Source organism: Thunnus thynnus, chromosome 3 (genome assembly GCF_963924715.1).
Source record: "Thunnus thynnus chromosome 3, fThuThy2.1, whole genome shotgun sequence".
Taxonomy (NCBI): domain Eukaryota; kingdom Metazoa; phylum Chordata; class Actinopteri; order Scombriformes; family Scombridae; genus Thunnus; species Thunnus thynnus.
The window spans coordinates 1,306,589-1,328,601 of NC_089519.1; the positions used below are offsets into that span (position 1 = coordinate 1,306,589).

General features: G+C 42.1%; 2 protein-coding genes across 3 annotated transcripts; both read right to left on the reverse strand.

The window, feature by feature from the left end:
* Positions 1 to 1,198: 1,198 nt before the first annotated feature.
* Positions 1,199 to 12,615, reverse strand: keap1b (kelch-like ECH-associated protein 1b). 2 transcript variants are annotated; one of them, XM_067579334.1, is made up of 7 exons: positions 12,520 to 12,615; positions 8,018 to 9,324; positions 6,907 to 7,152; positions 4,706 to 5,382; positions 3,401 to 3,606; positions 2,608 to 2,784; positions 1,199 to 2,443 (listed from the first exon to the last, which is right to left on the reverse strand). In XM_067579334.1, exons 2-7 carry the CDS (start codon positions 8,321 to 8,323, stop codon positions 2,178 to 2,180), a joined length of 1,878 nt encoding a protein of 625 aa, XP_067435435.1. In that variant the 5' UTR covers positions 8,324 to 9,324; positions 12,520 to 12,615; the 3' UTR covers positions 1,199 to 2,177. The 2 variants fall into 2 exon arrangements, with proteins under 2 accessions (XP_067435435.1, XP_067435442.1); XM_067579341.1 differs by lacking the exon at positions 12,520 to 12,615 and adding an exon at positions 10,650 to 10,723.
* Positions 12,616 to 15,443: 2,828 nt separating this feature from the next.
* On the reverse strand, positions 15,444 to 20,799 carry s1pr5b (sphingosine-1-phosphate receptor 5b). The gene is made up of 2 exons (XM_067579393.1): positions 20,659 to 20,799; positions 15,444 to 19,194 (listed from the first exon to the last, which is right to left on the reverse strand). Exon 2 carries the CDS (start codon positions 18,943 to 18,945, stop codon positions 17,716 to 17,718), a length of 1,230 nt encoding a protein of 409 aa, XP_067435494.1. The 5' UTR covers positions 18,946 to 19,194; positions 20,659 to 20,799; the 3' UTR covers positions 15,444 to 17,715.
* Positions 20,800 to 22,013: the final 1,214 nt, after the last annotated feature.

The following is a 22,013-nucleotide window of genomic DNA, read 5'->3' on the forward strand; positions in this document are numbered from 1 at the left end:
TGAAGCAAATTTTTTACAGACATCCAAAATTAGCATTAACAAGCATTCCTACTTAGTTACAATGCATGCTAGTTATTCAAAAACACAACACCAGAGTCCAATTCAATACAAAGCTGATGTCAGTTTAGAGGAACAAGAAAACCAAAGGATCTGAACAAATAAATAAAAAAGTGAGCTCTTAAATTCTGTACAAGATTTCTTAGAATATCAATGTACAAAAACATCACTTAAAAACCTTTTGTAGCTTAAATTGCTGTTACAAATACACTTCTTTAAGCAATTTTTGTCATTAGCATACACAAACACGGTCACTTCTGTTTCTGAGGTCTGGTGGATGTGAAAACCAAAAGTCAACTGTAGGTGGAGGTTCTCCATTGTGTAATTAGTAATTAGTGTTTTTATAAAACACATTCAGTGAGATGTTTGAATCCGAGTTAAAAAAAAAAAAAAAAAAAAGAAATGCTACAGTATTCTGTTTCCTCTAAACACAGTCACAACCTGTTTCTTCATTCTCTTGGCACCACACGCTCGTTCTAGTGGACCGGACTCTCTGACAGCCGCACAGGAGGCAACGCTCAACATGCCAAAACATTTCCCACAAAAACATCCACATTTTATGAACCTACCAGTGGCTTCGGACACATCTGTTATTATGCAGGTCCTGCTTCTCTTGAACCTAAACTTACATTTGAGACACTGGACCTCATGCAAGAACCGCTCGCATGAAGATATTTGTTCTTAAGTTGAGGAGAATTTGTTGAGTTTTCTGACACTAATTCTTAACGTATGAACAAAACTAAAGAGGTCCAGACCTGTCGTACAAGTCATGTACATACAGTCTGCCTTGTTTGAAGAATTATGAAGGAATTTGGAAAAACTAAAATAATAAATAAATGAAACAAAACTTAATGCAAAACAGTATTCTGTAATATTCAGTGATTTGCATGATAGTTTAATTTACTGAGAGGTTTTATTTCATTTGTCTTCTCTTATGGTTGAATATTCTCCTACACCAGCCGCTGCCCTCCCTTATAAAACCAGACAGTCTGACATCATTTACTGTGTAAAATAAATATATATTCTCATTTTAGTCATTTTATGAATAACTCCATTTCAAACCATTCCTTCTTTATTCCTGTCCGGACCTGATTCTGCAATGACACAGCGTTAACAGCTGTTCTATTTTTTTCCTGCGGTTCTAATAGAACTATAAACACTAAATGAATCATGTGATCATTAAGTGCTGAGGTGTGAATGAACATGTAGCTTTATATGGATATTATATATCTGGATGCTATGATGGAATCTCAGGAGTGCACACCTCTTCATGAACAGGTGGCGTTCATCAGGATGAAACCAGCCATTTACAATGAATCTGATGTGAAACACGTGTGAATAAACCTCACGGACATAAGAAAGAGAGATTTAGGATAAGAGTATAAATATGTTCTTGCATGAGGCTCAGTGTCATCAGTAAATTGAATCTTGTGGCTGATTCGGTTCATGTCAACAACACAGTGACAGTCTGAGCCTTTCCAACACATGACAGTAATGCACACAGGCATTTTAATGGCACTTTGAACTCTACTGCCTACACTGACAAATGCTACTTTTTTTTTTTTTTAAACATAATGAGATAATTTGAATTTTTCTTCTCCCCTCAGATTTAACTTTTGCATGGGTTACTCTTTACATATAAATAAAGAGCCCTGGATGACTCTTTGAGCCAATAAAAGGACCTTTTTAGCAGGCAGCCCTTTTCTCCCATAGGTCAGATCTGGGAGACGATGGTCCGACTTTGAATGTCAGACCTGAACCCACAGATGGACTGAGGTCTGTTGGATATGGAGGAACGTAACTAGTCACATAAAAATTAATCAAATTCCACTGACAGACAGATCTGGGGGTCAAACTTGATTCAGGTAGTCCAATGTTGATACTCAACTAAAATTACTTTTTTGCCGCCTTTATAGTCGAGTATCAATGCAGGATTCGCAAATTAAAGTATTAAAAATGTTGTTTTTTTTTTAATCTCTACAATCAGTGAGGCAGCACTTTTATGTTTCAGCTCTCGTCTGTCTCGACTCAGTCAGCGTCTTTTTTTTGATCTGGGAAGACGGAGGTGAGTTGAGGTGTGCGCCTGTGTATGTGTAAGTGGGAGGGTCCGGCGGCGAGCCTCATGTGCCTTTACCGAAAGGCCCGCTGTGCCGCTGATTGTGGTGACAGCCGAATCCGGAGTTGCCTGACTGATTGGCAGGTGACGCCGCACCGCTCTCCCTCTCAGACTTCTGACACTGAGGCAGTTCTTTCTGGCAGGGCTCCATGGTAACGGCCACGCCGACGCCGCTCCGCCCGGATGTCATGTGCGTCACCTCCGACCATGTGTCTTTTTCTGGGTCGTAACACTCCACGCTGTCCAGGAACGTCTCGCCATCGTAACCTCCTGCGGACATAACGATGATGTTTTGTTCTATGAATAAAGTCTTGTTTATTTATGAATTACATTAGTAACAGCATCCATTAACCGTTAACATTATTAGTTATTAGTCTGCTTCGTACATCAGTGATCTGAAAACAAAAGAAGTCAGGCTGTAGTCTGCTCCTCACCCAGCACATAGATGCGTCCATGTAATGCAGTGACTCCCAGAGCACTGCGCCGGTGCCTCATGGAGGCAGCAAAGCTCCACGTATCAGTTTCCACGTCGTAGCGCTCCACTGTGTTCAGCTGGTTGGTGCCGTCGTAGCCGCCCATCACAAAGATTTGATTCCCCAGAGCGCACACACCTGCAAGGAGGTCAAAGGTTTAGTTTATTCAAATGTCATTGGAACAACAGTGGAATAGACTGTAAACATGCTATAAATCAGAGTTGGCTGAATTCTAGGTGCGTTAATCTCTGCAGCTACAGCAGCCGGCAGTCATTTACATAGATATTCTGGAGGTGAAAAATACACATGACACTTATACAGAATAGTCAAAGATTAACTTCTGTACTGTAGCCTTTACATAAATACTTCCATAATGAAAGCAGCGGTGGCTTATATTTAATTATGACCCAGTAAGAGATGAATATTGCTTCATATTGTGTGCATATTAGGATCAATACAGTTTTTTCTTGCCGGCTGGTATTAAGATTTTGTAGTTTTGTAGTAAGACATGCAACAAGGCTTTCTGGCTGGAATCACATCGGTGACATTGCATTTATATGACGTGTCTAAACCACTCGGCTACCATGGCGCCCTTAAATCCCCCTTTTGATCTCACTAACACAAACCGGAGGGCCTACTGAAGCAGATAAGAAGCCTTTCATATTTTGAAAACATGGATGGAAACTTGCAGGGCCGATTCTGCAGTGACTTCCAGAGCCGTATGTTTCTCATTAGCTTTCTATTTCTTTCTCACCAGCTCCGGAGCGCACAGTGTTCATGGAGGCCATGGTCTTCCACTCGTCCCTCTCTGGGTTGTAGCACTCGCAGGAGCTGAGCCGATTGGCCCCGTCGAACCCCCCCACAGCGTAAAGCAGCCGGTTGATGACTGCTACACCCACACCGATACGCCGCGTCAACATGGGGGCTACCAGCTGCCACTGGTCCCTTTCTGGATCATACCTATGGAGCAGGAACATTTGATTAAAGTCGGTGGTTGTCACAGCTACGCCTGAGGTTGGCCCGGTGAACGCTGCAGGCGGACCGGTGCTTGTTGAGTCATGGAGCTGCCAGCTGTTTCATTTCACCTACAAGTGATGAGCTTCACACTACAGCAGACACAGTCTGACTGCTGCACTGATCAGTCACATCTTTTCTCTGAGTCATTACTTGGCCACTCAGACACCTGAGGCATGTTCCTTCTTCACAGCCACTGTGGTTTGCCTGGTTAACATTTGACATATGTCACTGCTCTCTTCCTGCCTCATCTGACGACTGAAGCAAATGTTTCAACAGAATTAAAATCATTTACATGATTCAGTGTATTATAGACAAGCTGACAGGTTAAGGATTGTGCCGGAGGTCTCTGTCTGGGTTGGAAATATATGAAACACTTGGTGGTGGGATGTTTTGATGGTCTGGCTTCCTAACATCGTCCAGCCGCTTTTTGTTCATTAAAATTGATGTGGTTGCTGGCTCACGGTCCGGCCCAACTGCTGAAAAGAAGCTATTCTACAGCTGTGAGTTCTAAAGTGTGTGAAGGACGGTGGGTAGTTAACTCAAGGTTACTGAGTGTTTCTCTTCACGCTCACACTGAGAAAAACAATGACAACTGACTCCATTTTTAGCTATGACATCATTTACTGTTTAGTTTTCAATCACACAAAAATATTTCACTGGAGATTCAAACTTCCTCACTGCTGAGCTGCGTGAACTAAGAATAGATGGCAGGAAGTAGAACAAAAGGCTATAAAATCAATCAATTTCCAGGAAGTTACCCGATTCCTGATTTCAGAGGAATCATTGACTAAATCCAGTAAACAGACCAGTGAATAAACCTGTATTACAAATGAGCTCGGCTGGACTTTAGTCACATATCGTTTCCCTGCTTTGTTTTTGAAGTCAAACCACAGAAACACAAACATACTGACAGATAAATCATCTTCAAGCTGTTGCTGGTTAAAGGATGAGGTCAGTGTTACATGTTTTTATTATTATAAAGGATAAATGAGGATAAATTCATTGTTGGTTTCGGTTGATAATACTTTAACCATTCACTTACCTTTCCACACTATTATGATGAATACACCCATGTGATCCCCCGACTGCATATATCATGCCGTCGATGACGCCGACTCCGATTCGGTTCCTGGGCACGCTCATCGGCGCGCACGGCAGCCAGCAGTTGTTCATGGGATTGTAGCAGTCCAATGCGTTCGAGTCCATGTTGCCATCAGGTGCGTTGTTTCTTCCACCGACAGCGTAGAAAAGCCCGCTGATGACGCAGGCTGCCAGGCCGCTGCGGGGTACCTGCAGGTCCGCTAGTCTCAGCCAGGCTCCCGAACAGGGATTATACGCCTCCAGGTAGCTGAGGGACTGACGGAAATAGCCCCCCGCTGTGTAGATGAGCTGTGGCACCTTGGGGGTTCGGCAAGAATAGACTTTGGTGGGTTTGTGGAGGGTGAGGTCCTGGAAGATCTGGGCAAGGTAGTCTTTACACTGTGGGTCCCAGTCCAGAGACTGGAGCTGAGCCTGCAGGAAGTTGGGGGTCAGGGAATGGCAGCGGACGGCCTGGAGTAAGGCCTGGACGTACGGTCGCCGGTTCTCTCGGTCGTAGCGCACCCAGGCCACGCACGCCTGGAAGACTTCAGACTCGCAGCGCACGTTGAGCTCATCGCGGCTGATGAGGGTCACCAGCTGGCAGTGGGACAAGTTAAAGAACTCCTCCTGGGTCGCCACCTGGGAACAGAACGGATGAAAACTTTCAATAACCATTTTTATAATACAAGTCCAGAGCTGTAGACTGAAAATAAAAGAGGAATCTAAACAAAAGTGTCAAAAAGTCATGAATGGCTATAATGTTGATTAAATAGAGTCTAGAATTCAGAAAGTACAGCTGCAACCAATTCATTCAAGACAAAACGACATCTTCAGACTGCTTCATCTGATTGATATTCACTTCCAGAGTTCACAACTGCATAAGACGAAGCATCAGACACTTATAAGTGAGAAGCTGGAAGCAGCAAATTTTGGGCATTTTTACTTGAAGAATTGCTGCCAATCAATTTTCTGTTCTGTCGACTAATCACTTCAGCATCAGCTGGCTGTCAAACCAGTGACTAGAAACCGCTTCAATAAAACCAAAGAGAAAATCATGCTTTTGTGGGACATTTTGGTCAAACATAAAGAACATTTGGGAGACAATACAGTGGAGAGATAAGGATTATTTAGACTGAACTGCAAGGACATTTGACTTCCTGGCATTTCTAAATCTCTGGAGAGACAGTACACAATCAAATATTGTATTATTTGTATATTATTATTTTTTTGAGAAATATAAAAAAAACCTTTTTTCATGTGTGTTTTGACGTGAACTCAAAAAAAGCAGATATCAGAACTGCTGAACACGACAGACTCAGTAAGCTGTCTAACCTGTCTGTGTCATCTTATCAGCTCACAATATCAAGTGTCCTTTCATTTCTTTTATGCTGCAAGTGTACTGCCATCTCTTGCAGTCAGGTATGCTCCGACCGCAGATAAACCAACACACACTACTCACTGTGACTCATGACGTGACTAACTTCCCTCAGAAGGCAGCGAGTGAGTCTGAAGCGAAAGATTCAGCCAACAGAAACCACAATGGAACAAGTGAAACAGCATTTGCTTACACTGCCAAACACTTACATGAGTCCCAGGTGCAAAAAAAATTTATATATATATATGTGTGTATATAAATATAAATCTCTCTTTTTTAGTCATGAGCCATGTAGATAAATTTATAACATGTCAGTGTGTTTGTTTTTAGATTATATCACCAAACCTCCACTCAGTCTCTTTCTGCTTCTTTCCATTAATTCAAATTTAAAGTACAGAGTACAATTTCAAGTACTGTACTTCTCTACACATGTCAACCCACATCTTGCCCTTTTGCGCCGTCCTCTGTCTGAGTCACAGTGAGTCAAAGCTCACTGTATGTGTGTTGTTGTTAAGATATTGGTCATGTTTCCTCTTGTGTAACCAATAAATAAATAAATAAATTCATGTCTCCGCAGCTGATGACACAGTAGCAAATCACCACTAAATGGTACCATAAAAATTTATTTGCCACAATCAAACTGGAGGAAGAAGCAGCAGCTCTTCAGGTGCACCTGGCAAAGCCTGCAGGATGCCACCTTTGTTCAGGCATATTTCTGACATCAGTCCTTTGAATATGTGGCATTTTATGACAGTAGAGCTTTCATTTCAAATGCTATTCAGTTTCACCTGGCTGAAGTTCATGTAGATGTATTCCCTGGCCTTCTGGTGGAGCTCCGTGCAGCCGATCTGCTCGGCGAAGTTGGCGATGCCGATGGCGTTACTGGGGTCGAGCTGCTGGACCAGGAAATCACAGCAGGCCTTGACAACGCTGTCTATCTGGTACATGACTGCGCCGTTCATCACGTGAATCACACACTTCTCCCCCACAGAGATGCTGGCTGTGTAGGCAAACTCTATCAGTCTGTCCATTACCTGAACGGGGAGGGGGGAGGAAAACGTGAGGATGGAAGGATGGAAGGATGGGAACACATAGACGAGAAAGTTGATGGGAAATGGCCAAAAAGGCAGGCAGAAAAGATTGTGGCTATTTGTGTGCCTATTCATTTCTCCCAGGAAGAGAGGCACAGATCGGCATCTCTAAAACAAACAAGTGGTTGATGCTTTGTCCGTTTGTGTATTCATGTGAGCTTAGTAAACAGGCGAAGTAAAAGAGGTCAAACTGAGTGTTCTTGGCCAAGTTTTGTTGTACTTTTCAGTGTGTACACTTCTACTGCACTCATTTACAAAAAACTAATCCTTAAAGGATTTCATACAGAATTTCACATGAAACTAGTGACTGATGTAATTACATTTTTATATCTCGTTAATGGAGGGCAAAGAAAATGTGGCCACAGATTCTAAGATTATGTCAATCATCAGTCTGTACATACATGTAACATCTGTCTGTATCTGTCCCTGTACATTACTGCATATTACTGACATAATTGACAATTTTATTATGATACTACATTCAGAGCCATTGGAAGCCTCTATCTGTGATAATTGAGATGTTTTTACCTAAAAGCCACTTCCTCTGGTTGTTAGGACCATGTTGCCGTGGCAATAACAGACAAACTTGAACATCAGCAGCAGTTTTGGTTTCTTTCACTTACACACTGTAAACAATCATGTTTGTGTTGGAAAGCAGAATATTGTTTTATGGTAGATTTTTTTTAAACATTGTTCACATTAAACGGATAAAGGACCAGGATGTCTCAACATAAAGACCTTTAGAGCAGCCGTGACTGTGATTAGAGCCTAAATCATGTTTAAAGCAGACATTTGACGGCTGACTCACCCTGGGGTGGATCCCCTCGATGGGCACCAACTCCATGCCGCACTCCTTCAGGCCGTTGGTGAACATGGCCCTGAAGACCGGGGAGGAAGAGGCCAGCACCACCTTGTGAGCCACAAAGTCCACCGCCTCCAGGTCTTTGTAGCGCACGCGCAGCGTCACGTCGCAGAGCTGCCGCTCCAAACGCAGCTCGTTCATGATGGCGAAGGCGGCTGCCGTGTGGCTCTCTAGCGTGTAGCTGAAGACGCGGTGGCCGTTGCGCGTGGACGGAGTCACCAGCGCTTTGCATTCTGTCAGGCACTCTGTCATTTCCTACCCTTTCTCCTCCTCCTTGGTCTCTTTCTCAAGAACAGCGGGCGGCGTTATGGGGCATCCTTGCACCATGCGCGGGCATGAGTAAAATAAAAGAAGAGTTTTCAAGCTGAGGAACCTGGCAGACAGCTTCACAGAAATCTCCAGGCTGATCTTTGAAGAGTTCAAATCTGATCTATGTGGACATGAGGATTTCCTTGCTCTGTTCAGTACTTGAGTCCAGCCGTACCGCTCGTTACGGCATTACTAGAGACTTCTTCTGTGCGAGCTGTCAGTCATGACTGGCTGCTCTGTCACATGTTGCAGTTCCATCATGATCAAAATATCTTGAGTTAAGAAGTTCTCTGGGTTCGTCCGAGGTTTAACTTTGTGACAGTAAGAGCTGAGCAGGTACAACAAGACTCAAATAAATCACTTTTAGTTCAACTGTCTGTGGTGTCAAAGCTGTTATCTTTCCACTCTTGGGGGATGTCAATCAACTCTGTCAAAGAGAAAAAGTCTGTTGCAATATGCGTCTCTTTTTTTGAGGTTTTTGACAACAAATTACTCAAACGTCTTCAATAAAACAATTCATCAGGATTCAGAAAATGAAAAAATAAAGATGAACTTAAATGCTTATGAGATTCACCAGCGGGTCGGGTGCAGCCTTTCCTATTGATTACTCAAGAAAATGACAGAAAAGTCAAATGTACTGGTTCATTTGTACTGATGTAATAACTAAAAGCTCCTTCCAGTGGGCTGCACTTCTGCTGAGAGCTGCAGACTCAGATACTGTCGATGAGGCAGTGGAAGGTTTGTTGAGGAAAAAAAAAAAAAAAAAAGAGGGTCGAGTGCCAAAAGTGTCATAAGCGTAACGTGGAGCTCTTGGGAATGGAGGAGGAGGGTTTGGAGGGGGGTGTTAGGTAGCTTTCTCCGGAGACCCTTTCCTCGAGATCGCCCAGTTAAGGAATTTGTTTGCACCGCTGTGTTTACTAGGAAACTGTTGGCTCAGCTGAGAACTGGAAATAAAGAGGGAGAGAGAGAGAGAGAGAGAGACAGTGAGCACGTATGTAGCAGCTGAAACAATTAATAATACAGAGTTTATAATCCTTCCACTGTTTAAACCAGTGATCATGTCTAAACATCTAAGATAAGATCGGATTAGCCTTTATTTGTCTCCCTTAGGAGAAATCTGTCTTCGAGAGAACACAGGTGATGAAGCAGCACACACACACACAATATATCCCTATACAATCACAAAACATCTATACACTCATCTGCTAAATGCTGACAAACACATCGTCTTATGTAACATGAGGCTCTCCATCAGTGTCTTTGTATTAACTTACACAGCAAAAGTTTATCTACGCAAAGACACGCTGTGTTGGTTTTATCATCATGCCTCTCACACCCATGGTGTTCTTCCTGGTGCAGTTCACTAAGGTCATGGCTTCCTACTTTTCATGATGAGTACGCTGCTTTTCACCGATCGTTAAAAAAAAACCAAAATAGTTCCTCTCATCTTCGGTTCAGAGGTGTCTCTGATAACAATAAGATTCAATCTCTTCCTCTTGAACGAGTGAAAACAAGCTTAAACTTGTTACTTCCACATCTGGACCTAAAAGTAGAATATTAGCAAAAACGGACGAGTATGGGTGTGTGTGTGTGTGTGTGTGTGTGTGGGAGTGATGTCCGTTTTGAAGGACGCTGGAGTGACTTAAATTAGGCTTGAATTTAGCTGGCCAGCATGACTGAGTGTTTTTTACTGTGTCCTGTGACCAATCCAGCTGGGGGGGCCGGAACAAAGGGAATGGTTTGTGCAACACCAGCCAACAATACCCGAGCACACTCACAGTGATTCTTACGAACAACAGACACATGCAAACACATGTACACAAGTCATGTAACAATTTCACAAAAACAAACATCTTCGGTTCAGCATCGAGGGCTGTTTTCATTTTAAAAACTCAAATCCACTGCAGTGGCTGATAAAATAAGCAGGAGCTTTGCAGACCAGCATGGAAATTAATACTTCTTTTGGGAATAAGTGGGCTCAGGTCCATGGAGAAGAACACTTTGCACTGTTGCACACCATTAAAACGACCTCGAGGCTCGCTGCAGAAATAATGCCTCCCTTTTCAGTCAGTTGAACTTCTCCTTTACAGTTTATGAATCGACTGTGATAGCGACACATTCAGCAGTGGCTAATTATCTGTCTGCTGTTCTCCGATCGGGAAGAGTCAGAGTTACTCAGCAACAATGCAGCTGTGAGCGTTCACAGTTATATAACAAAGCACACATAAGTTGTGCACACACACACACACACAGGCGCAGTAATCATTACCTGAAGTGGTGATAAGAGGACGCAGTGCACTGGCCAGTTTATAAGCCTCACTGCTTCCCATTCTGCAATAAGGTTACTGTGTCCAACTCACAGATGAAGCGAAACAAAACACTAAATGATGTCTGGGCATTCCCCCCCCCTTCAACCCCCCTCTTTTTTTTTTTTTTTACCAGATGGTGACACGTCAGTGGCTATCATAGAGCTTGTCATGAGCACAGTCAGCCAGCAGTTAAGTCCACCATAATATGAAACACACTGCGATTCTGATTTACCGCTGTGCTTTCCTCCCTCCAGGTTTCTGGGTAAAATAGTTTCACAGGAGAACATATTGCTCAACTCGCTCGCTCGCTCTGCGAGGCAGACAGAAACCGCTTGCTGACAAACAGGCTCTCAGTATCCACCGAATCTAAGTTTGTACCTGATTCATGGCTCTGATGTTTCCTGCAACAAATAAATACAGTGACAGTTTCCGCCAGGTATGACATTTAAAAGATAATTCAGCCTTGAAACAGCTTCAAGAGCATTTTCAGCACATGCTGACACATGGCAAGATATTTATTGCCTGATAAAACCTGATAGGAGCTGAAATGATGGTGATTAATGGCGATTAATTAACTGATTAACTGAACATTTGTCTTTTCTGATAACCTGTCATCATTTGAATCATTTTACAAGCCGAAATGCCCCAAATCTGTTGGTTTTGCCTCCTCAAATGTGAAGATTTATTGCATTTCTTTGTCTGACATGGCAATAAATTAACTTTCTTTGAGTTTTGGAATAGAGACATCACCTTAGGCACTATTTTCTGACATTTCATGAATGATTAATTGACAAAATCGAGAAAGCTGATTCATCTATAATGAATAACACAGTGACATCAGTGGGTACAGTGACACTTATGAACCAAACACACATCCTTATACACTCTGTGAGAAAGTTATCTCACAGAGTGTGAAAAGATTAAACCATTAGTCTCCGTAACAACTTCAGTGACCCCTGGTAGACCCTGCACCCCAGTTTGGGAACCACAGTCCAGGCCTGCAATCTTTGGATGCCATTCAACGCGGATTGCCCAATAACTCGGGAGATTCAAACTTTAAAGTTGAGCAGCTTTATGGAGAGTTTCATCTGGCAGGAGACATAAAAGGATACAAGGATACAAAAGCGGCAAAAGAGGACGAAACGAGAGTGAAACAAATGTGTTTAACGTGTTTCACGGAGCAGTTTGGCAACGAGCTTTCCTCAGTGACTCATCCTGAACTCTCCAACGAGCAAACAGTAGAACTGGATGTACCAAAACATGACCCAGAAGTGAAGCCAGTCCTTACATAAACCCAGCTGGGACTGGATTTCCGCACAATCTAACCAACATTGAGAGTTTCTATCCACACACACACACACACACACACACACACACACACACACACACACACACACACACACACACACACACACAAAGCACGCACCGTTTCCCCCTCCAGTCTAACGTTCATCCTTTCTGCGCTTGTTTTGATAAAAATAATCCGGGGCACGCACGGAAAATAAGGGCAACACAGGTGAAGCAGGCTCGACTGAAGCCTCTGTTTGGTTTTTGCGACAACAGACTCAACGTGCCCATGACTAACAGCCGGAGACACCGCAAATAACAAGTTAAACGTTTCGGAAATTGAGCTGACAGCAGAACAGGCTCCTAATAATAACGTTAGACAGTAGCGTAACGGCTGTGAGCCGAGCCGAGCACAAAAATGCTAACAAAGCGGCAGCCAAACATATTCCTACCGGCTCCTCCTCGCTTTAAAATGCAACAACACAACAGCTCATCCTGAACAATATTGAAACCTTAAATCTGTAGTTAATAAAATAAACTCACGTAGTCTAGTTCAATTCCTCCATCGCGGTGTGCCGATCTGTGCGCCACATATAGGAAGGAGGGGGGAAAGCTGTAACTCACCGTGACTAAGCATTGTACCGGCCTCCTCTCGCCTTCACAATAAGAGTCCGCCTCCACAGCCTCCATTCACGAGTAACGGAGGCGAAACGTGTCCCGAGGGACAAGGCTTTTATTGAGAAGGAGACCTCCGCGTGAAGGAAAAAGCAAGGCCAACTGTTGGCAGGCTGCCAGAAACTGAAGCTTTACGTCAATCAAATAATGCAGAGGTTCTCAAACTGGGGTACGGGGACCCCCAGGGGGTCTTTGAAGGGGTTCCCGGGGTCCCCAGCAAAAAAGGGGAATAATTTATTTTCACTATAATTCCGTCCATAAGTAACACAATCACAGAATGTATGACTTTTACTCATGGGTTTCATACACTTTCTGTAATAAAACATCTAAAAGCAAAAAAATCTTATCAGATGGGGGTCTGTGGTCTAATTTGTGTCAGTTTAGTGAGAAAGTAAGACACTTTATTTATATAGCACCTTTCAAGAGCAGAGATGTGACAAAGTGCTTCATGGAGGAGATAAAGCAAGTGTCCACAGATCTTAAATTTAAAGGGAGGGAGTTCCAATGTTTAGGAGCCACAACCTCTAAAGCACAGTTTTAAGCCTTGTTTTAGGAACAACCAGCAAACCCTGATCAGAAGACCTTAGAGACCTGCTGGTGACACAGGGCTGCAGTAGATCTCTAATGTAGACAGGTGCCTGACCATGCAGAGCTCTATAAGTGATCACAAGAACTTTGAATTGGATTCTGAATTTGATGGGGAGTCAGTGAGGAGCAATCAGAATTGGTGTCACATGAGACTTTTTGGAGGACCTGGTCAAGAGTTTAGCGGGAGCATTTTGGACCACTTGTAAACAATCCAGGGATGTTTTGCTGAGGCAGGTGAAAAGGGAGTTACAGTAGTCAAGACGGGGCGATATAAAAGCATGAATTAACATTTTCATATCTGCTTGTGGGCCTCAGCTTTGCAATATTTCTCAGCTGGAAAAAACAAGAGCGAATCAGACACTTGACATATTGGTCCAGAGTCAGAGCCTGGTCTATAGTGGCACCATATTTCTTATGGATGATTTAACCAACGATTTAAGAGACCCAAGAGGTCAAGAGGTCCTTGACATGAAAACATTTGAGAACACTTAGTAACAAGTTGAGAAGGATATTCTAATAGGAAAAGTAAAAGTAAATCACAGTTAGAAGCAGAAATTGTGCAATGCAAATTCACTAAAATCACTAAAAAGCAGTTCATTTTGACATTGTGGAGGTACATTACTTAATATACAGGCTATCGTTAATGATGTTTAATCAAAAACATATGTGTTGCTTAAGAGAATTAGGCACACAGTAAAATGTCCTCATACCCACAATCGCTTCCTCATTTATATGTGTACGTCACCTTTCTTGTTTCCTTCCCTAAAAAAATCCATGCTTGTGAATGTCTCCTACAGTACAGCTGCTTGACAGAAATATACTCAAGGCAGATGCTGGTGCAGTAAGTTTTTCTTCCTCTTGGATAAGTCAGGTCAATACAATACAGTATGAATACTGTAATCTCTATTCTAGCTTACATCCACAAGGTGGCAGCAAAGGACAGCTGTGAGGTTGCAGATGCAAAGATCCTGCTCAAAAATACATTATGTGTTGTCGAACAATAATGATAATAATACATTTTATTTATAAGCGCATTACAAGACACCCAAAGACATTTTACAAATCCAATACCAATATCAAATACATAATGAGATAAAACAACAGCAACAACAATGAAATATATATACAGATAGAAGAATACATTCATAATGTACACATTACAAAGCAGCAGGAAAGGCCAATCTAAACAGGTGAGATTTCAGTTGTGATTTAAAAGAAGCAACAGATGACGCAGACCCAGAGGTTAGGGGCCAGCCACACTGAAGGCCCTGTCGCCCACAGTGCGGAGCCTGGAGGGGGGACTGGAGAGTAGATGTGCATCAGAGGAACATAGGGATGGAGATTGGATAGGCAGGGGGCGCCAAGCCATGAAGAGATTTGTTAACAAGGAGAAGTACTTTAAAACAAATGCGGTATTTAACTGGGAGCAAGTGCAAACAAGTTAAAATCATCATGAACTACCGGTAATTACACAGCTCAAAAATATTGAAAGCATTGTTTACCAAAGCATTGCCATGTAGCCAGGATTCACAGATGATTCAACAATTAATGAATGCTAAGATTAAAATCTCCACTCCCTCGGGCTTAATGAAATTGATGGTGAAGCATCAACAGCCATGAAAAATCCTTGATATGATGTGACAAGCCTTGAATCAGCCTTCATTTATGACTCTGCAGCTGTGTCTGAGCCTCTGTCCTAACTGTGTGAATAGTTCCAGTCAGATGAATTAGGTGGCTTAGCCTCGGGGCTCCAAATGGATATTCCTAGACAAGTGTCATGCTGTCTGTCTGCTGCTCATGTATCTGAAGTTAATGCTGCACGTGTGTACTGCTCTAGGATCAGTTTTGTGATTATTCTCTAATATAATACACCATCTTTTCTATTGTAAAAGTTACTACTCTCTACATCTTTAATGCAAGTCTGTTGGGGCTGGCAGTAGTGACCGGGACAGATGACTTTATGACTTATGACTTCCACCAGTCCAGTTTGTTGTATAATTTCAACAGAAGGAAGGAAACTGGGGGAGAGGAAAGATTCCCTCCCTTGTTGACCTCTGTCAACAGGCATTCAGCCAACATCTGGAGAAACACCTGTAAATGATATTAAAGGTATCCCAGTGCCATGTGGTGCCATTTATTGTACATAAGTATGTCTTTGGGTCACTGAGGGTTAAATCAAAAGTGAAACAGCTATACACTTTACAAGGCTGCCTGTTTGGTAGCATTCTTGCAGCGAATGGATGTTTATATGAGAGGTGTGAAAAGTTCCATTTCCCTGAATAGATTACTGCATGTATAAGTTTGCACAAACTAAACGATTGCTTTCTGCTACATGTAAGATACATTCAGTGGGGGTTGGTAATTTTTCAAGTTTTAGATTTGAAAGATGTCCTATGAGCTCTGGCAATCTCCCACCTTTCATGGTTGCAAAATAATAAAGCAGATCAAGACTTCATTTCACATTTTCCAATCTTGGAATTTGTTACATTCATATAAATGAAATCACAAAGCAGTTTTTCTTAAATCTACAAGCCAAAACACTAAATAAAACCCTTACAATATTTCCCCTGAACCGTGCCCCATAGTAGAGTTATGTCTCTTTCAGTACTGGGCAACTTTAACAAAGTTGGATTAACAGTCTGCTGACTTTGTCCTTTTTAAAATATGTACAGCTACGATAGAGCAACATTAAAGCCAGCTGCAGATCTCTCTCTGTTTCAGCCATGACAAGCGTGGACAGCAGGTCAGAGTGTGGTGAAGGCCAATCTCACCCACAGGTTGACAGAAGAAGGAAAAAGAAAAATTGAGTGTTCAGTCTTTGAATAAAAGGTGCATTGTATGGTGCTTTAGCTGTCCTAACACATGCAGAGCTTGTAGAGAAGCACAGTATGTAGGCCAATGCCATTACCAGATGTGAGACAAGGGGGCTGATTTCCTGTTGCGCTTCTTCAAAAAACTGTTCCTCCATTCATACAATCTCTGCTACACAAAGAGAAATACATACTGACTTATGTCAATGTACAGTTTCAGACATACAATGGAAATAAACTCCTTAGAAACATTCAAGAAAACATTTTATTTCTTTTATGAAAAGAAAGGTAAAGTTTGCTAGTCGTTTGCTGTTACAAAATAGATATAATTTACAATACAGATGTTATGAAAAGTCTTTAGAAATACAAAAATACAAAGTTCACTACATGAATTACAGTACAAAAAAAACACACACTGCCTCATTTGTCAATCAAAGTCCTGAAAGACTACATTAAAAAAAACATTTGAAAAAAATCTGACATCAAACTCATTCATAAAAAGAAAAATGACATATTCAGTACCTCAAACTACAACCGGATATGTTCTGTTAACATGATGGATAGTGACAGGAAGTATTGTAATAATTGCACTGGGATGAATTTTCCCTGATTCCACATGATTTAGCTTACAAGTGCAGGCACATTCTTGTCTTTAAAACTCCTGATGCAGCTGGATGATAGTGATTAATAACATCTGCAACTTTATTTGCAAGAAATATAATCTTTGAAACAATAATTTATTGGGCTTATACTTACAAGTGATGTAATTGCAGCTGATTTGTTGTCAGTTTAACGATGTCATGACATAAGGGAAACAACAGCATGTTGTTTTTGCTGTGACAGCTTTTCTGTAGATGCTAGAATGTCATTTGAAGAATTGGACACCAACCCCAACAACTCTCAATTTGGTATCAGATAACCAATGTCTGTCATTTCAAAACCGGGGGATTTTGGTTTTGTGGTTCCCTCCCTCCCACATATATGCCACAGCATTCTTCAGAGCAAAAGCATAAGAACCACTCTTCTCTTTCCTGTAACCTCCCCGTAGGTCTCGTCTGCATCACGTACGCAGATATGTGTCGGGTGCTCTATGCAATTTTATCATAGCAAATCTGGCGCACCTTGGGCCTTCGAACCAGCAAAATCCAGGTGTTTGCAGATGGACAGATTACACAATGCACATATTGGAAATAGTTGCGCTGTATTTAAGGCACTTGAATGAGAAAAAAAGGAAAAGAAATGAACCCAGCAAGTCATTTTCAGTCACAAGAGTCTTTGGGTTCATCCTTCCAGACTTTGATACAAACTACAGAACCACAGGAAAAAAAAGTCCAAGGCTGCTTCTCCATTCACAATGGTTTTTCAGTGCAAATTAGTTAAGGAAAGGCTACATCTACACATACAAACGTTGCTTTTTCACATTCGAGTGGCTTCCTCATAGCCTTTTGTTCCATATTCATTGATATGGTTATGTTGCCATAACTGCACCACTTATGGTGCAGATGTGTGTTAGATGCCTCCATATTTCATAAACCGTCTGTTTCTGGCTATACTCAAAATTTGAGACTACCAGAAATGGTTCCTTTTTATCAAAGGTGTGCTACATGTCCTCTGTTTAGTGGGACACCCGTTCATATACTTCAACTCAATCAGAGAGTCTATGTTCTTAAGGCTTGAAGAGTTTGGGATAGAGGGCCTTAATGGGAGATGGGGTGGTGATAACGTTCCCAGAGGAGATCGTAGTCTCTAGTCCCCCTTCTAACTTCTGGGAGGCCACCTCGGTTTTACTGAAACTACACTCCAGGAATGGCATCCCAATCTTCTTCACCTGACCATCTCTAGTCATGAGACACGGCCGACAGAGCAGCCTCAGAATGGCTCTTCTCATGTCCTTGCTGGTCAGAGTATAGATGATGGGGTTGAGGAGTGAGTTGACCATGGCGACTCCCAGGAAATAATCAGCCTTGTAGAGCAAGCGGCAGCTGCGAGTGGGGAAGAAAAAATCCAAGAGGAGGAGGAGGAAGAGGGGCAGCCAGCATGCAATGAAGACACCCAACACAATGGTGACTGTCTTGAGGAGGGCGATGTACTTCTGTGACTTCCTTGCTAAGCCCTTTCTCATGCTGCCTGACAGGCCCATCCGCTGACGCTGCGTGTTGCTGCGGACAATGCGGAAAACCCTGGCATAAAGGACCACGATGGCAAGGAGCACTGCACTGAACACAGATACGCAGCAGAGGATGTAGCTCTTGGCATAAAGTGGGAGAACTGTCGAACACTGGTTCAGTCTGTGGATGCAGTTCCATCCCAGGATTGGTAGGACCCCCAAAAACCCTGCAAGGGCCCAACTTGCACCGATCAGTGCCAACATCCTTCCCCGCTTTGCCCCATGGTATGGCCTCATAGTCACCATAGTAACATGACGTTCGATTGCAATGGCCAGCAGACTAATGACAGAGGCAGCCAGGGTGATGAAGACCCCTCCCTCCCTGAGGAACCATAGCAACGGCGTCAGTTTTAAAGTATAAGGTCCGGACATGATGATGTTTGCCATGTAGGCAATCCCAGCCAGTAGGTCAGACAGAGTCAGGTTTCCTAGGAGGTAATACATGGGCAGGTGGAACTTCTTGTTCCTCCAAATGGCAAGGAGAACCACAGCGTTCTCCAGGACGATGAGGAGACACACCACCAGGAACGCAATGCCCTCAGGTTTGAGCCCTTCACGGTAGCGGTCTCCCTGCAGCTTGCCCGTGTGGTTGTAATGCTCCACAATGACAGAGTTGTCCTGGTACTCCCAGAAGAACTGCAGGTAGCCATGAGAGGAGGGAGTAGGGGAGAAAGGGGGAATGGGTGTAGTGGGGTGACTCCCTACATGAGCAGAACTTGAGGCCTCCATGCTTGATGTTGCTTTTCTTGTATTCTGCTTGCAGTCAGTGGCTACAAAGTCATTTTTGTTGACATACTTTTGGCAGTAAGAGCTGAGAGGAATTTGTTCAAGTACAAAAAAATGTCTGAGGTCCTTCAGTACATGGAGGGATTATGTGAGGTTGATACAATATAATCCAACAGAATCCCTTGGTGATTTCTGTTTCACCAGAGGACGGTGCTCTTGAGCTCTGTTTGTCCTGATTAGAAGGTTCAGACCCTGCAAAAAGAGGGAAAAAGACCATGAAAAAATGAGTGATAGGAAGAATGCTGAACCACAGTTGAGACCCTAACCTTTCATGAATCACTTGAAAACATCAAACATAAACTGTTAAAACTCTTAAAAGTGCAGATACACTGACAAAGTGGACATTCATACATCTTCAGTGCTATATTATACTGGGGTTTTGTGCATTTAGCGACAAAAAATACAACGAGTTAAAACAAATCATGAATCATAATACCACAGAGAAGCAAAGTGTGGGATGGTAATACCGTAAATGGAAAGACATATGCAATAAACCAAATGTTTGGTGGATTAGTTGAGTGCATACACTCTCTTGTGATATTTGAGTGGGATGATGTGTTACGGCATCCTGACATCTGTTAAAACAGATGAGTAATTATTGCTGCTTGTATCACGGAGCAGAATGTGATACTAAAGGCCAGAGGGACTGTCAAACAAACATTTAGTCTCTCTAGATGTGTTTAAAGTGTATGTCGGTCATTGTAAGGTCGTTAGACAAGAACCATCTCAACATGTGCACTTAATTTGACACACATGCAGCTGCTTTCCCCTCCAGCATCACAGTTCCATTTTCACAGTGTAGGTGAGGTGTGTTTGAAGTAACCCCACACATGCAACTGTGCTTTAAACATAAACCTTCAACGTAAAAGACAGAAACAGCATTTACAAACCATAATCATGCATAAGCTAAAGGTTGTGGTCCCATAATCTTTGCTGACTCTGTTTTATTGAAACAATCAAGGGTGATTAGAGTTGCATTCCTTTGAGTTTCAGTTGTGTGAGGGAATGTTATTCTCGCTTCTTGAGTCATATGTTAACATTTAACAAATGGACTGAAGAATTTAGCCCGTTATATCTGTTGCCAAGAATTTGGGAAATTAATGTAACTTGGCCATTTTGGCACAAGCAGTTGAAGCTAAAGTGTCTCCACAGTAGAGACTGAATCTACACCAGCAATTAAAATATGAATGGAGATCATGAATCAATACGGATATCCCACTTTCAGATTGTTCATGAAAAGAGCTGATTGTGAAAAAAGTATATTATATTTTCATGCAGCAGCATTTTTGCTTAGAATAATGATTTTTTTTCAAAAAAAATTGTGTTTTTCTTTGCATTTAAAGAAAGAAAATCCATCGTCAAGTTTCTTTCTCTCCTTGTGACTTTTCTACCCCGTAATGCTCTTTGTACTTTACAATCTTCTAAATCAGATTAAATTTACTTCCAAAGTTTTAGCAGTCTTTCTTTCCAATACAAGCTGTTTTAAACATTAAAGCATTCATATTAACCAAATCACAAACACTCTTAAAACTCTAAATGCAGTCATTCTGTCCTCTATACACACAACACAAATGCAACCATATCAACAATATCTTAAAACAGATTTTTCCAGTAAAAGCATCACTTTTTACATCAGAGGAATCACAAAGAAATTACCTTGAAATTGTTTCAGCGTTGCCTTTATCCGCTTCTTCATCTGCTTTTCAGAGGGGAGAATCCAACTACCAAGTGACTAATAGTCAAACTGACAGGGCAGAGCGAGTGCAGTAAGACCTTAGTTGAAACATGCTACAGCTAAGGGGGTTGGTCTTAACACAAACTCTGTCTCTGTCTATGCTCTCTCTCTCTGCTCTCTCTCTCTCTTTCTGCATGCACACATAGATACAGGACACTAAAGTTAAAAAACTTAAAGACAGGTGAGGAGGAGCTGGAGTGATAATTACATTATGTCCATCAGTGCATTGAGTGGTTCTGATTACTCTGCCACAACAGTCGTAGCTGTGAGACTTCTTTACATTTCAAAGTTTGCGTTACTTCATTGACCGACAGGCTAATGTCAAACTAATGTCTCCCTGATATCATCATCAAGTCTCCTCTCTTCTGTTTGAAATGATGGCACGATAGCAGCCAAAGAAAACTTTGCTTACACGCTCTTTTCAGATGTTCCCTATAATGTGTGAGGTCTATATGCAGAATAGAGTTTACCACAAAAAGATCCTCATTGCACACACAGTCCTTTTGATAAACAGATGTTGCCAATGTCACCAGTTGGGAAACAAGAATCTTACTGACATGTGCAACATTGGCAAGACTGCTAAATAAGCTTCCAACACCATAAAATGCTCTGAGAACAATATATAAAACACTTAAGTATGAAAAAGTGCCTTTACCATTCAGGAGTTCATGCGTTCTAATTAAACACCACTTTCCAACTTTCCAAAGAAATAAAAAGGCTGTAAAATTGTTGCTATTTTGCTGGGAGAACCAGTTTTGAAAAGAGGCAGCTCAGTAACAATTCTCCCTGTGCCAAGTGAAATGTAGACACTAAAGCTTTTGTGTTTCTTTGGTTTAGATTTATTACTCCCACGATTATCAATTCTGCAACCTCTACTTACACAGCCAAGGAAGTGAAGTGAATTTAATTCGCATGGTTTATGCGGTAATGACGGTATCCCAGTTCCCAGAGCCTGTGAGTGACATTTCAGCATGCTTTGACATGCTTCAGTGTCTCACCTGTGAAACCTCCCCTGCAGGGCCTGCAGAAGGTTTATCAGCAAAAAACAAAGCAGGGGAGAGGTGAGAGCGACGCTATATAAGCCTAAAATAACACTTTTATTGGTTTGTTGCAAGTAATCGCTTGCCGTGATGTAAATGCTGTCTTGTGCAACCAAACTATACTCTGCACACATGATAAACCTATTGTTCGCTACAGGAACACACAAACAGCTGTGATATTGCATCTGTTGTAATACCTCCATTACTGCGATATGCAGGAGGTAATTCATTCAAGA